Source organism: Mesitornis unicolor, unplaced genomic scaffold (assembly GCF_000695765.1).
Source record: "Mesitornis unicolor isolate BGI_N332 unplaced genomic scaffold, ASM69576v1 scaffold15807, whole genome shotgun sequence".
Classification (NCBI taxonomy): Eukaryota; Metazoa; Chordata; class Aves; order Mesitornithiformes; family Mesitornithidae; genus Mesitornis; species Mesitornis unicolor.
In genome coordinates, this window is record NW_010198561.1 from 1 (window position 1) to 15882 (window position 15882).

The 15882-nt window shown below is 37.4% G+C and overlaps 1 protein-coding gene across 1 annotated transcript in view; it reads left to right on the top strand.

The window, feature by feature from the left end:
* Positions 1-11006: 11006 nt before the first annotated feature.
* Positions 11007-15882, top strand: part of CPNE4 (copine IV) — a gene marked incomplete at its 5' end in the record, with an annotated part of 101385 nt that continues 96509 nt past the window's right edge. Inside the window, 2 exons of the mRNA XM_010189180.1 lie at positions 11007-11078; positions 13838-13912. Of these exons, the coding sequence (XP_010187482.1) occupies positions 11007-11078; positions 13838-13912 (147 nt within the window). The remainder of the gene's footprint in view (positions 11079-13837; positions 13913-15882) is intronic.

A 15882-nucleotide genomic window follows, 5' to 3' on the forward strand; every position in this document is an offset into this window, starting at 1 on the left:
GGAGGTCTTTTCCAACCGAGCGATTCTATGAGATGGAGGAGGTTTAGTGCAAGGTTTTTTCAGGGGAATTGTTTAGTGTGTTTTAAGTACTAAAAGTCTGTTCCTTCCACGCAGAAAGGCTCTTTTTACATTCCAGTTTCCCAGCTTTTTCAGAGTGTCCTGGTAATGTGCCTATTTGCAGAATGTTAACAAATATGTTCTGTACAATTGGAATGATAATCAAATAAAGAAGCCCTAAAACATTAGAAAAGGTACTACATTTGAAAGTGCAAACAATTTTTCCTCAATTAGTAGCATCATCTTAAAATATGGTCTGCAATTACATGTAGTTTATAAAATGGAGTTGCTTGAGGAACTTTACATCAAGAGAATGTACCATCCACCAACCAGTTAAGCTGTCCGTGTTATATTACTTAAATAAAGTGCCATTGTTAAACGGTAGGTTAAGGTGCATAATTAAAAACTAATTAAAATTTTTACAGTTCATTTCTAAGTAACTGGATAAAACTAATACCTAATAATATAGTTTTTTAACAATTAAGTTGTGCAATCATACAGTAGCTACTTAAGCAAGGAGACTGTACTGTGTTGTGCTTGTAACCTCACAAAGATTATGCCAAGTCTGAAGCATATTTGTGAAATTATGGGACACTTATTTAATAGGCTGGAAGTGGAGACTAAACTGTGACAGAATAGTGGGTGTGTTTCAACTGAGACTAAGGAAAACCTGAAGCTGGAGCGAAAGTTTAGTACAATTTACTTGAAATGCTATGCAAGGAGTTGGCATAGACAGTTAGGAATGTGTACTCTTCCTGTTCAAATCACAAAGTAATTTAAGTTAGAAGGGACCTCTGAAGTCTCTAGTTCAATCTGCTGCTCAAAACAGATTAGGGCAGATTTCTGAGGGGGCTTGTCCAGTCCCATTTTGAATGTCTTCAGAGACGGAGGTCTCACAGCTTCTCTGTGCTTTGTACCAGTGCTTTGCCACCCTTCCAATAGCAATGACTTCCTGTCCCTAGGGTTTGCCTACCTCTGGCAAGACTAGAGAAAAAGGAGACATAATGAACCCTCACTCCTATGGTGTAACCTTCAAGTAGCAAAGGAAAGTCTAAACTGGCAAATCATAAGTAAACAAAGCAGAGATGACTTAGCAAGAGCCGACCTTACTTAGGGAGGAAGTCAGTAATAGCAGCCTTCTCGAGCTGCTGCTGTAGATGACAGCTCTCATCCTTTGGAGTGAGAGTGTTGGGGTGGAGCAGTGGTTTGGCACTGTGCTTTCCACTACAACAGAAGTGGCTTGGGATGCTCCATTGGGCTGTGGATCTGCCTGCAATTCTTCTAGCTTTTTGATTCACTCTAAATTGTTACTCTTCTTGTATAGGCGCTGGCAAGCAGAGGCACCATGGCTTAGGAATGCTTTTTTCCTCTAAAGTTTCACCCAGAAGTCTCAGCCTGATCTTTAAGAGCTCATAAAATTTTTTTTCAATGAGGAATCATTTTCTGATGAGAGCTAAAGAAACTTACATTGCCAAGACATTTTTGATTACTGCTCAGCTGTGTCTGCAACATCATTAAATTATAGGAACCAGTAAAGCTGTTATTTCTTAAATGATGTGAACCATCCCAGATCTGCTGTGTGGCTTTTCTTTCATTACTTACCTCATCTTGTCTTTGCTGTTTTCAAATTTGTGATTCCATCCCTCGTTTGATTTCTTTTAAGTTTTGGAACTGTTAAAATATTGTTACAATTTACAACTCCCTTACTTGCTTAACTAGTAGCACAAGTAAAGGAAACTACAGAGATGTAAATCTTTTCCTGTCAAGAACTTTTTCAAGCATTAGTTAGGGATTTAATATTTCCCATACATGAATTTTGTACAAATTACATTGAAAATGTTTCTTCTCAGTAATGAGTATTATTGTTTCTTGTGTGCTTTTAATAATACATGCCATTAGCAGATTATGTGCTTGAAAATGCTGACTGATTATTAGTTCAGTTTCAGCCACTACAAATCCTCTTGCTCTTGAATTGGAGAAAGGCTGAAAGAGCCATAATTACACCTGAATTAATTAAATTGAAGTAGTCTCTATGAAAGTATTTGTTTCATAGACTGTTGACTGCTTCTGTGGTACAAAAGACATAGGACCAGTTTTTTCAAGGTATTTGAATTCCTAAATCTCATTAGATGTCCGTATGCCTCCTTAGGTATCTCAATACCTTTAAATACCTGGCCTTTGATCTCCTCCAAATGAAGTTGCTCAATTCATTAGGGGGATGAATAATGTACTTTATTAGACATGGATGTCATTTTCTACCAGAGCTGAATTGAAGCACAAGCAAATCGTCAAGGCTTTCTCTAAGTTTATCTATTTAAACACCTCAGTTATCCCCAGGAAGCTCTTGCTTTGCCATTGCAGCATGATCTCTGAAGCTGTAAGATTTTTCTAGATGAATTTTGCCAAAGTTAATAGAATTACTTGTACAGCTTGTACTGCTCTGTTTTTACGTACATTATCTTTTTGTATTAATTACTGTAGCAGTCTTTAGAAAAGTAATTTAAAATGTAGTTTGTTACTATAATGAGTTATTATTATGACTAATTCTGATAGGGCTGCTACACTAGATACTAATTAATTTCAAAGAACTTTTATGCTATTGATAAGCTATTTCCTGTAATAACATTATTGTCTCTTGTGATAGCAATTTTTTTCCTCAGTGTTCAGATTTGATTGACTGTTTTGAGGAACAGGTCTTTAACAAAGACAGGGAGAGGTGTAACTCAGCTGTAAATAGACTGTGAGCTGATCAGTGCTATAGGGAACAAAAGAAATCTTGAAGAAAATGCTGGGTATGGTTCAGAAAGTATATGTATGGAGAGGATTATTATAGCAATAAATCTGGCTCTACCAAAAAACCAAGAATTCTGTGAGCTGTCAGAATGAAACTTCCTACATTATGTACATACACATCTGAACTTGCTCTCCTGCAGAGATTTCTTGGTATCTGTGAACTCACCCCTGAAACCCTTTTGTCATGAGAGAGGAGTAAGGTTACTGGCATTTACCTGCTGTCTGGTCTCTCTTTGTGTTGAAATGTAGCATGCTTGATGCATCTTTGACTATCTGCCATCACTCTTGGAAATTATTTGGTGGGTTCAAAAGCAGCTGGGTGATAGATAGCAAGACAAACAGAAGCAAATCAGAGTTGTACAAATCTTGCTTTGTCGAAAACCAGGCTGAAAGCTGAATGAGTGAATAAGGAGAGAGTTTTTACACTGTGAGCCAGTTCTGGTGCCTTTGCTTAAATCAGTCATTTACCCACACAGGTGAAATGTCAGTAAAGGTCTCTATTTTTTTGTGGGTGTTTAGAAGTTTACACTATTTGATTTGGCTATATTACAGTAAAAACACACAAATATTTTAGTTGACAAGCTTTGATATATTTTACAGTTGTTATATCTCCAATCATTTGTCTAGCTACTCTGGTTGTATCATTCTACTTACAGCAATATCTTCAAAGTATTATAGTCCTTCATTTGGGAGACTTTGTAGCTGTGAAAAAGGTGCTTTAAGGGTTGTATTTATTTTTATGCAAGAAGAGGAAAGCTTAAGAGGGTGTGTATTGTAACTCGTAAATACTTTTGATATGGTTACGTCTTGAGTTTTACATCTCACAGAATCCTTCTCTTAGTATACACTGAAGATAAAAATTATTGTGGTAAAAATGACAATTCATTTTAATTATACATATTAAAACCTCTGTCCCAACTTGGCAAGATCACAGAATCACAGAATATTAGGAGTTGGAAGGGACCTTGAAAGATCATCCAGTCCAACACCCTTGCCAGAGCAGAATCACCTAGACTAGGTCGCACAGGAATGCATCCAGGTGGATTTTGAATGTCTCCAAAGAAGGAGACTCCACAACCTCTTTGGGCAGCCTGGTCCAGTGCTTTGTAACCCTTACAGTAAAAAAGTTTTTCCGCATGTTCAAATTGAACCTCCTATGCTCCAGCTTGCACCCATTTCACAAAATCACACAGAATCACAGAATCACTCGGTTGGAAAAGACCTCTGAGATCATCATGTCCAACTGTTCCTGTTTACCCACTAAACCATATCCTTAAGTACCTCATCTACCCACTTTTTGAATACATCCAGGGATGGTGACTCCATCATAGCTCCTTCCTCCTGACACTTGCCCTTTACAAATTTATAAACATTAATGAGGTCACCCCTCAGTCTCCTCTTCTCCAAGCTAAAGAGACCCAGCTCCCTCAGCCGCTCCTCATAAGGGAGATGCTCCACTCCCTCAATCATCTTTGTGGCTCTGCGCTGGACTCTTTCAAGTAATTCCCTGTCCTTCTTGAACTGAAGGGGCCCAAAACTGAACATAATATTCCAAATGCGGTCTCACCAGGGCAGAGTAGAGGGGAAGGAGAACCTCTCTCAACCTAAAGCAATTGCTTGTCAAGAAAGGAACAGAACTCGGGTAAAAGATGCTTCAGGTTAGGGCAGCTGTGCATTTTAATACCTTTTGTAGCAAACAATTAAAAAAGCTGTAACTTCAGGAGGATCTGTAAAACTCATTCAGATCAACTGTTGACAGAGAAAGGCACGTTGCTGCACAGTGCTGAGCAGTCTGAACTTGAAGGCTGATATTTCACAAGTACTTTCCTCACATTTTGAATCCAAGCAATGCTCAGCACAACCTGGTACAAGCAAAAAAATCCAAACTATTGATTGAAAGACCCAGCACAGTGGTTCCTCCTCAGAAATGTGGAGGACAGCCCAAGAAGCCTTAAATAGCATTCATCGTCTCTACAAGCAGTAAGGTGCAAGCAGAAAGGAGGACAGTAAGATAGAGACATACTTATAAAGTATGTTTGAAGCATTTAATGTTTTAGTAGCTATTAGTAAATTTAACTGGAGAATGACGACTGACACTGTATTACAGGAATTTGAAGAATCCTCTTTGAAAAGGAACATGTCTGTTCACTGACAGGAATTGAGAAAAACAAAATGAAAATGTGGAAGGCTGACATAATGTTGAAGACTCAGTCTTTTCAGTTTGGGGTATTAACTAAGCCCATCTTAAGACACTAAACTATAACTGGTAACTGAAGCAAAATGCTTGGAAAAGACAACTGGAGAGCGCACAACTTTCCCTTACTGAAATTTAAGGAAGGAGAAGGTAGCAGAGCTGTGATACTGTGAAATATAAATTATTATATCACAGAGAAATGCAGTTTGGGCAGAATGTGCTTCCTAGTTGGCCTCACAAACACCACCACAGAGAGGGTTTTTTTGTAAACAAAGAACCATGTTTAAAAAGAAAATGCTGATAGCTGGGTGAAATAGGCCACTTGGGAAGCACATGCACAGTGTAAGCAAAAAGATGAGATTAGCTCAGAGAGGTTCAGTAGATGATCAGTAGGTAGCATTGCAGCTAAAGGTGCATGTGTTAGCAGTCGAAAAGCATCTGAAATGTTATGCTTATGAGGCTTAAGTTGGACACCGGTGCATGAGCTAATGCAATGCCAAAACCATGCACAAGCCTGAGAGCTTACAGTGGTCTTTCTGTGGCTAGAGAAACAGTTTGACTGCAATTTGAAAAGAGACAAATTGAAGTAGTGCTTATGGGAGGAGGGGAAGTAAGGCTTGTTGAGTTAAGAAGCCCTATCAAGTCACAGAGTTGATCAGGGATCAATGTCCGCTGGAGGGCACTTAGATGTCTAGAGAAGAATTCGTGGATTTTTGCAAGGGCTGGTGAAAGATTCAAGAGAATCATTTTTGGAAAGAGTATGATAGCTACTTTTCTTTCATAAGTGTATCAACATGGTTCAAGGTGATGCTGTTAGAAAAACACTGTTTCTACATGTACCACTGCTACTTTGTGGGAGACTGCTTCTCCAGACTCAAGGTTGAATTGTGTGTGGCACCAAGGGCTCTGCACTGAAAAAGTGAATGCATTTGATGGTGAGGAAAAAAGCATTTGGATCAAGGGAAAAACACTAGTAAAATGTGATTAGGTGCTCTTTGCAGTCCGTAAGAGAGTTGGGTCTGCTAGAAGAAAGTTAAGCAACTGTACAAGTTCATATAACAGGAATAACACATCTGGAAGAAGAATTAACACAGAGGTGCTTGGAAATGATTGTTCAGCTAAAGCTATTTCTCTATCCCAGCTGGCAAGGAAGAGATACAAAGACTTTTTCAAGTTGTGTACTGTGGAGGAAAATTTATGCTTAACCTGGCTGTCTAAATAACTAAATTTAGGGTTCCTGTAAGAAAATCCAATGAGTAGAAGAGACCAGTCTGAATAAAGAATTTGACACATTGAAGGAGTTGTTTAAAATGATCCTAATATTCTAGTTTCATAACCACAAAGCTATGTTGCGTACACTGTAACATGTCACTAAGCAGAGAATTTATCCAGTCCTTGGTTCTGTCAAAATCAGAGACGAGTGATTCACATGTCACAGGAGTTAACAAAAGTCAAGTGTCATAGCACATAAATAGAAGAGGAGCTAAGGCCATTATCCATGGACACTTCAAGAAGCCTTTAAGCAAAGAATTTTGGTGTTACATCCAGAGCTAGATATTGTACAAGTCAGTTTAACTGAAGCAAATAAATAAGCAGAAACCACACAGCTTTCTGATCCCAGGGCAAATGTGTGATCATCAGGCCTCTGGCCCAGGGTGGCACCTTGCAATCAGTGCTGTTGAAACAACTTGGACCTGCCGCAGCTGTCAATGTAACCAAGACTTCTCAGTATGATATATGGGATTTATCTGTTCCTGCCAATGCTAAATCACTACGTTAAAAAGACATATTGAAATTTTCTCATTAGTTTGATTTATAAACATTGGAAATTCTGTATGATATTATTGAAAGTAATCCCTATATTTGGTTAAGAAAGGACGACATAGAGAAATATACTTTAAAAGGCTGTTAAACAAGCCAAGTAAAATAGGTCATTATATTTCACAGCTCATCTTACACAGTGCTGTTCAGTCATGACTCAGACATAGGGGAGAGCAAACCTTCATCAGAGTCCTTGTCTCTGAGCGACTGCTGAGCAATGTACTGTACACAGCTGGTGCCAGTGCCTTGGTGCTTTAATCCAAAGTGTTGCATCTGTTAATTCTTTTAATTTTCTTAAAAAACAAAAGCACCTTTTATATATTTTAAACTGGAAATAGGATCAAACAGCAGTATGTGAATCCGGATTTAATTACAGCAATATAGAGCATCTATTCTGAGCTGTCCTTAAACTGTTCAGGCTTGTATGTAATAAGGCAAACTACGATAACTTCAAGGGAATTTCCCACCCCCATCTTACCATGGAGCTGATATCCCTTAGCACCGCAGACTAGAAATGTATTTGGAGTGATGTTCTGTTGAGGTGGTTGCATATTTGATAAATAGGAATCACTTCATGTGCATATTCTCCCTCTCTGAAACAGAGCGGTGGATTTTACATTCTGTTCCTATTCCCACCTTTTGCAAATGTATTCAGTATGATATGTTTTACTGGACATGTGGCTCTCAGACCAGGTCTGGGTAGTAGTTTATATGTGGCTGTAGCTGCAAATAAACTTAACTTCCTAAGTGAAGTCTCTCATAAAAACCTCTAAAATCTCTGAGGTTTCTATACCCTTTAGTTTACTGGCAGGTAACTAATAAAACATTCATGAAAAAACATGTTCTGGCAATGTAATGAGGTTTCCTAGGGCTGAACTGAATTCTACTATCTGTGTTTTAGAAAGAGAGAGACATACATTTTCTTCACATCAGTTTTGGACAAAGCGCCTTTTCTTCTGAGGATGAAGTTTTAAATTGCAAGTTTTTGAAGTAGGAGTCAGACCAAAGACTCCTGACAAATGGAAGACCTTTAACTAATTACCTTCTTGTAAGCCATTTTGCCATTTCAGCTATCTCTGTAACTGTGAACTTCGACAAATGCTTTCTAGGTCCTCGAGTTATCGTTTAGTACTTGCTGTCTGGCAATCAGGTCAGGAAACGCTTTTTATGATAATGCTCAGAAGATTTACACTGATACATAAAAAATAAATATGATACATAATTGATGGCAGCTTCTTTGAAAGTGGTTCTTTTAACCAATGAGAGCTGTTTTGTACAGTGCATGAACAAAAAGGGCAATTTACTGCTAAGGAAAATAGATTCCTTGGCAGCTATTGCAGTGATAGTCTGCGGATCCTAAATCACTAATAACAGTTCAAGGCAATGATGTTGACACATTGTTGCCAGATGGAAGATTCATTTTACTGGACACTTAATTAACAACCGGTAAACGGTTGCACCTAAATACACATATTTACATATGCAGATTGCTGACTGTGTCTCAATGATGCTAATGGCTTAGAGAGCGAGCCTTATTAATGCGATCTACTAATGGGAATGTCAGAACAAATTATCTTCTCTGGGACTGTGAGCCATCTATCTGCCACCTGCACGGGAGCTCCTGAGCTTTGGTTTCTGTCTGACCAATGCCTCTTGAAAGCTGGGACACTTTCTGAAGCAGCAAAGAAAGCTGGAAGAATTTGGGTGGTTCAGGGATAGAAGTTCTGCTGACAGGTTCCTATCCAAGTTTTACCTTATACTAGGAGTATATATATGTAACATATCCAAAAAGGTGTCTGGTACACAGTACCCACAAATTTCAGTGGAATAGCTTAATGTACTTGACAAAGTTGTTTGTGCATACTGGGGAAGGGGGAGAAGTAATAGGGATAAATGAGTCTTGCACCCTCGCAGCCATAATTCATTGTCTGATTGCTACAGAATCCATAGTTTAATTATACATTAAGAATAATCTGTCACATTTCTGTATTACCTCCCATGTAAGAATCTCAAACAAGGTTTTTTTAATTGCACCTGACAGTTCACAGGAGGGAACCTGTTTAGCTGACAAGAAAACAGAGGTATGGGTGACTTAGGAGGTCACAGCAAATGATCTCTCTGAGATCCTAGGGAAGAAAAAGGACATCTGAATCCTGGCAGTACTGGTCATCTTACCTGCACTCGTGTCTTGTTGTTGCCACTGACCAGTACTAGTAGTGAAATCCAGAAGTTAATTTGGAAAAGCGAGTGAGGTGATGGCAGCAGGCTGGTTTATGAAAGACAATCTAAGAAGAATGAGTGTTAGATTATTCTCTTAAGTAATGGTCAGCTGCAAAAATGCAGGGTAAGAAGAAGGAAGGTAAGAAGATTGTTTTACTTATTCATGGTGCATTAAACAGAAATAATGAGCATAAACTGCAGAGAATTGGGTTAGTTGTTAGGAAAATATATTTACAATGAAGCTAATGAGTACCATAATAAATTGGCAGAGGAGTCCTCTACCTCTGCATATTTTTAAGAACTGATTAGACACACAACTGTCAGGTATAGCTGACCCAGGTGTAACTGGTCCTGCATTAGGACCAAGAAGCTGGACAAAGTGATTCTGGATGTCTCATCCAGCACTGTGATGGCTCTCCTATCTCACATTTAAAGAACATTTAAAACATGCTTCTGTCCTGTTGCCTCTGTCATGACAGTAGCTGAGGATAATCTGAGGTGCTGCTTTTGCTTTTCTGTGCAGTTCAGCAAATTGATGGGCAGGACAAACATGTTTACCCATGGTGATGCTAGGCTAAAATTTATGTCCTATTCACTTCTGTCTCACAGTAGCTTTTTTGTCTGGCCGTGACTTTGCATTACTCACACTTCTCTGGCTCTGGCCATTACCTACTGATGTGGTTTATTGCTGAAATGTGTGTGATGCCCAGGACTCTAATGAAGGACCTGGAGCCATTCTTTTCCCTTAATGATTGCCTCTTTTTTTACTACTAATACTTCTGCATATTTTGCCAAAGATGTCTGTTTGTGGATAATTTTATTTGAAATGTTTTTGATTAGCCATCCAGGTGAAGTTGTCTAAGTAATGTTGTCTAAGTAATGGTGGAAAGGACTGTTTCTAATATAAAAGCCACATTCTAGAGGTTAGGGATTTTTCTAGGGCAGGAGCAATCCTTTGCTCAGTATCTGCACAGCACAATCCTGCTGCAGTATAGTCACATTAAGAATAATATTAATTATCATTCTTAAGCTGTGTTTGAAGTCACCTCTACATCTGTCTACGTTTTGAAGTTTTTCAATTAACAAATAAACAAATTAATACAGCATTAAACATTACAGAGAAAAGGGATCTAATATACTGGGAAATTGCTATAGCTTGCTAATTAAACATTATTGTAAGGTTTTTTCTTTTTCTAATATTTTTAGTGGTCTAGTTTTAAATGTTTCAAGATTGTTAGGGAAATTTAATGTTAATTGATAAGGGAAATAACATCTTTTGTCAGTGTCACTCGGATAACATTTATTTGAATTACATTTATAAATTGGTCAGTGGAATTATTCATTTGCAGTGCTGAGTTCTCGGGGTGGTCTGGTGCCTGGTAAGCAAAGGAGACAATTTTGGAACTAAAACTATGGGGCAGATTACCTGCTTCTGTCCTGAGCTTAGAGTTGCTGATATATTGAAATAAAATAAGTGCCTTTTCTTTGAAATGGACTTCACTTTCCTATAAAAATAAATGGGCTTGGAGGCATCACTGATAGATCTGCTGTGTACAGCTGCCCTCTTACTGTCCTTTAAGTCCATTTAAAGCTTACCTCTCTCCTGCTGTCGCCATTATAGCAATAGTTGAGGAAAATCTGAGATGTGATTTCCACTATTTGGTTCAACACAGTGAATTGTGTTCTTCCCATTCCATGTGACCCTATCTGCTTGCTTTGTCCCTTCATTGCATTCTGTCTGCAGGCTTCCAGGAGAACCATTCTACTCAGTTGTAGTCTTGCCGTACTAACTCATGGATCATGGATTAAGCCGGTACTTTGATACTACAGAAAAAAGGGCAACATAAAAATGAAATCACAATGAGCCATGTATTTTCTACAGATTCTAATTTTTTTTCTCTTTGTTTTTATTTTTGTGCAGATTGTTTCTCAGAGGAAACTCTCCAAGTCCTTACTCAAACATGGGAACACAGCAGGAAAGTCATCTATAACAGTAAGTCAATCTTAAATACACTCTTATTTTCCTGTTATTTAGAAATATTTAATTTGACTACTTCTCCCTAGAAGCACCCTGCTAAGTCACCAGAACAACCCTTGATTTAGAAATCTATGAAACTGTTTAACAGATTTCTTGTACTGTTTCTGACAAATGCTTATTTTAAGGAAATAGCAACAAATAATGTATGATTTGTAAAAAAGCCACTATATTTACTACTACTACTTTTAAGGTACTTTGATGACAGCAAGAAAGTTGTGATGCTTGATTGCTTTTAGTTGAAAGTCTAGAACCTTCAGAAATTCATTCTGACCTGCTTTGACACATGGAGAAGTCTGATGTTTCTTGGCCCTTGGGCTTTATCCAGTTTCTAAGAAAAAAAAAAACCTACTCAACGCAGAAAACACACACACATGCATCCAGCAACACCAAATGCAGAAGTCTGATGAGATTAGGCATTTTAGCTTTCTTGTAATGCAATTACAGACTAGATATTTATAGCTCCATGTGTATCCTGATATCTGCAAATCAGTGTATTATCTCTCTTTCATCTTTCTTTTTGCTTGCTTGTTTGGGAAATCAAGCTTGTCTGTCCTGAACCTAGCATGCTTGTGACATTTGCAGCTCTGAATTAGGCAAAGACTATAATAAAATATTCTGCTTTGGGGATCTCTGCTCTGTTGCCTCATGGAATTGAGAAGGATTTTTTCCTTTGATGTTGAATTAACCAGATGGGTTTCTTTTGGCTTGATTCTTTGGATTATTTTTTCTGCCTTCAGACACAGAAGAGACAGCAAACTGTGAGAAATAATGCTTTCTGAGAGCTCAGGCAATTTTCTTTCTTAGAGGTTTTCTTTGGTGCTTGGCTGGGAAGAGATTTGCTTAAATGTTTAAGGTAAACTCATTTTTGGTCAGGAGTTGGAAAGGAATTCCCCACTCATCTGGCTGAATAGAACCAGGAGAGGGTTTTGCTCCCTAAATAACTTGTTGTGGTTTGTTGGAATTATCTGGGAATGCTTCATCTTTTCCACACTGTGGTGTTCTGGACTCTGCTCCTGTTCTATGAGGGATGCAGAGGAGTTTAGTCTTGTGAAAACACAAATGCTCTAGTTGAACTGAAATAATTTGGCTTGTTATTACAGTATTCTGGCAAAAATCAATGCTCTGTGATATACAGAAAATGAGGGAAAATGAGTTAATAGTCTCAGCTAGCCTAACACTGGATGATAACCATGAAATATGGACCTTAGTTACTTGCTTTGGCTTATGGCCAATGGTACAATAGAGCAAGTTGACTTTACTCGCATCAGAGAAAACTGAACTCAGATAAAAGTTATAGTATGAAAAGTTTGTTGTCTCAACAGAATAAGTCAAAATGGATTATAATGATTTCTAGACCTGGGGATGTACAAGGTGTCTGTCAAGTATGGAAGGTACAAATACTAGTTGCCTAACTTGTTCAGCATACTGAATTACAAGTTTTCATAGGATTTTGAAAGTTCCTGTCTTAGCATGTTTTGCTGGAGTTTTATTAGCTCTTTGACTGTGTACCATCTCATCAAAATAATTTTACTATATGGCTGTAAGATGAAAACAAAATATTGTTCAGCTTCTCCAGTCAGAAGTCTGTCAACCTTTATAACAGAGGGTTCATTGTTTTCAGTTAAAAATATTTGTGAAACCTGGTGTGCATATCCCAGAACACTGTTGTTCATATACAGCTTTTGACCTTTTAGACAGTCAGAATACATGGAAGAGAAATTTGTCAAACTCTATCAGTGAGCACAGCTAACTATGCTGGATTTAGAGTTAATTTTCTTCATAGTAGCTAGTATAATACTATGTTTTGGATTTGTGCTGAGAGTAATGTGATAACATACCAATGTTTTAGTTGTTACCAAGCAATGTTTACATTAAGCCAAGGACTTTTTCAGTTTCTCATACTTACTGGAAGTTTGAACCATAAATTTTGACATATATTTTATGCGATTTAATCTCTGGGGAGAATTTGCATTAGGGAATGATTCTGTAACTGTCAAATAGAGTATTAGATGGTTTGTTTCAAATAACATTTTTCAGTGAAATATCCCAGGTTTGGTTAATACCTTCTCCCCACTGGAGCATTTTAATGGCTTAGTCAGGAAGGCTGTTTTGGTTGGTTTTGTAGTTTGTTTCTTTTTTAAAATACATTGCACAGCATAGTGACTGGCATCATTATCAGCATAGCTTACACCATCTTAAAGAATCACACTACATTATTTTAGTGTTACCTTCTTCTGACTTAGTCTGCAGTAAACGGTTTTGCCAGTGTAGCTATTGCAGAAAAACTATACCAGGAAAACTCTTCTACTGTAAAAGGGCCTTTCATGGTAACTAATGACAGGCGACTTTAGTCCATTTTCTGTTTAGCTTACCAAATGATGCTGAAGCAGCATAAAAATAATTAAGCTTTAGACCCAAATAATACAACTCCTGTATAGCTTTTTTTCCTCCCCTCAGACACTCTGAGACTGTGGACTCCATTGTCTTATCTGAGGAAAGGTACTTTGTCGGAGGAGAGGATTTTGAGGTGCCACCCATCAACTCAGCAAGGGAATCACTGAATCCTCTTAACCCTTCTTGATTGCAAAGAAAAACATATTAACTTGTAACACACTTCAGTTTCCTAATGGGGTCTACAGTCTTCATACTGAAAGACGGCATCTTTCTCCCCTTTCATTACACCATGCAAAACTCAAACGTAGCTTTCCATTTAGGTGATTGCTGAGGAATTGTCTGGCAATGACGACTATGTTGAACTTTCATTCAGTGCACGGAAATTGGATGACAAGGTAAGCTGCTTGATATTAACCTTACTGAAACATATAAGAATGCCTGCAAATATAATTTGATGAGATTTTCCCTGACAGGTATTTTTTTCCTTCTATTATTAAACACATCAGAGATTTCAGAAGAACGTTCACAATGAGCCTTTCCTCAAGTTGTGAAGTAATTAAAAAAAAAAACAACAAACCTCAAGGGAATCTAATTAAAACCAAGACAATTTAATTACGCTATAACCAAGACAATTTAATTATTAAAAATTCCACAGATCAGAATTGCTTAGAGAAGTGAGCTTTCTGTAAGTAGTCAGAGATGTTATAGTTGAAATAAGCATTTTAAAATAAAGCTAGAAAACTTTGTAGCAGCTTAGTCATGATACACATTTTGTTCAACAAATGCATGAAAGTGAGAAAAACACTTGCATATTTGTCAGAAACTTTTTTCCCTTGTTAATAAGAAAACTCTCCACTGACTCAAACATTATTCTTCATTATAAGGACTGCCTCTTTCTGAAAATATCCATTGTTGTTTAGCAGTATAAGTATATTAAACACTTCAAGCAACACAGAGCACGAGAAATCCTGCTTGTAAGCCACACTGTTATTTCAGTGTAATAGCAGACACATAATTATTTGATGTAATCTGGGGAATATGTTCGTAATTAATGCATGTCATAAGATTATGACACTTTTTAGATAATAGGACTATACATATAATTGAAGATGAGATTATTACAATTGTACTGGATCACAATCTACCATTAGTATATAGTCCCTTCTTGTATATGAAGCTGCTTCTAACTAGAAACAAATGGGAACGGTATACAAAAGTTTACAATTCTGATGCTCCAAGCATGTGCTTGTAAACATTTGACACTTGGCTAGTTTAAAATCAAATCACTGAGAGTACTTTTGGATACATACATCAGATTATCAAAATCAGGCCGAAACGGATTAGTAATATTTTTGGTTGAATCTGCCAGAAAACTCAGGCAAGCAGAAAGTACACAGAAAGATTAATTCCAGTAAACTGGAATTTACTTAGAACATACAGGTAAATAACATTACTGAGCTCAGGATCATTAACAATCATAAATGATCAGGACCTGAATTTGCTTTTAATCTGAAAGATTAATTACCTCTTCCTTCAGAGTTGCTGGAGTCTTAGTGTTTCTGAATCGCATAATTTATTTAGGTGTCAAAATGTAGATTTACTCACCTCTCTTTAGACAGCCATCTTTAGATATGATTTCCAAAGTTTTACATAAGTTTCTTCCTGTTCCACATGCTGTAACATCTATAAAAAAGGAAAGGACATATACAACATAATAAACTTTCTACAAATGTAAAATGTAATCTGTTGTAAATATTATGATTTGTTATGTCTCTTATTGGTATAAATTAAAAGGATACTGCCAGAGTGTGCTTCTGAGCCAGGTCAGTGTTGTCTGGGGAACAGCTTTAGAGAGTGATTGAAACAGTTGCAGGAGATAAGTTAAGGAGGATCATATTGCAAGGATGTTTTCATTCTTGGCATTTTAACATGTTCAGTCAAGGTGGGCTTCATCCAAATAAAAATTCCTAGATGATGCAGTGTGCAGCTCAGGCAATGACTCATCGTCTGTTACCTGAATCAAAACTCCTGTCTTCATTTGATGAAAATCACTGGAAGCCTATTACAGTTGAAAGAAGTCTTTCAGTTTCCTCCAGCTAGAGATGTAGCTCTAAACGTGGCTGAACCATGGCTTGCATAGTTTAAAAGAAAAGGCTATGGCTTTTGGTATGACTTATAATGGACTTTGACATCAGTAGATGCAAGACACTACTAGTAATTATTATTATTAAGGTTTGAAATTATCTGAATTCCAGAGTTCAACCGTTGGTGAGCACTTGAGGTGCTCTGAAGTAACCTAAAAGTAAAAAAAACCCCATCAGACAAATGAGAAGAGCTCATCTTTGAAAATCCTAGGCATGGTTTT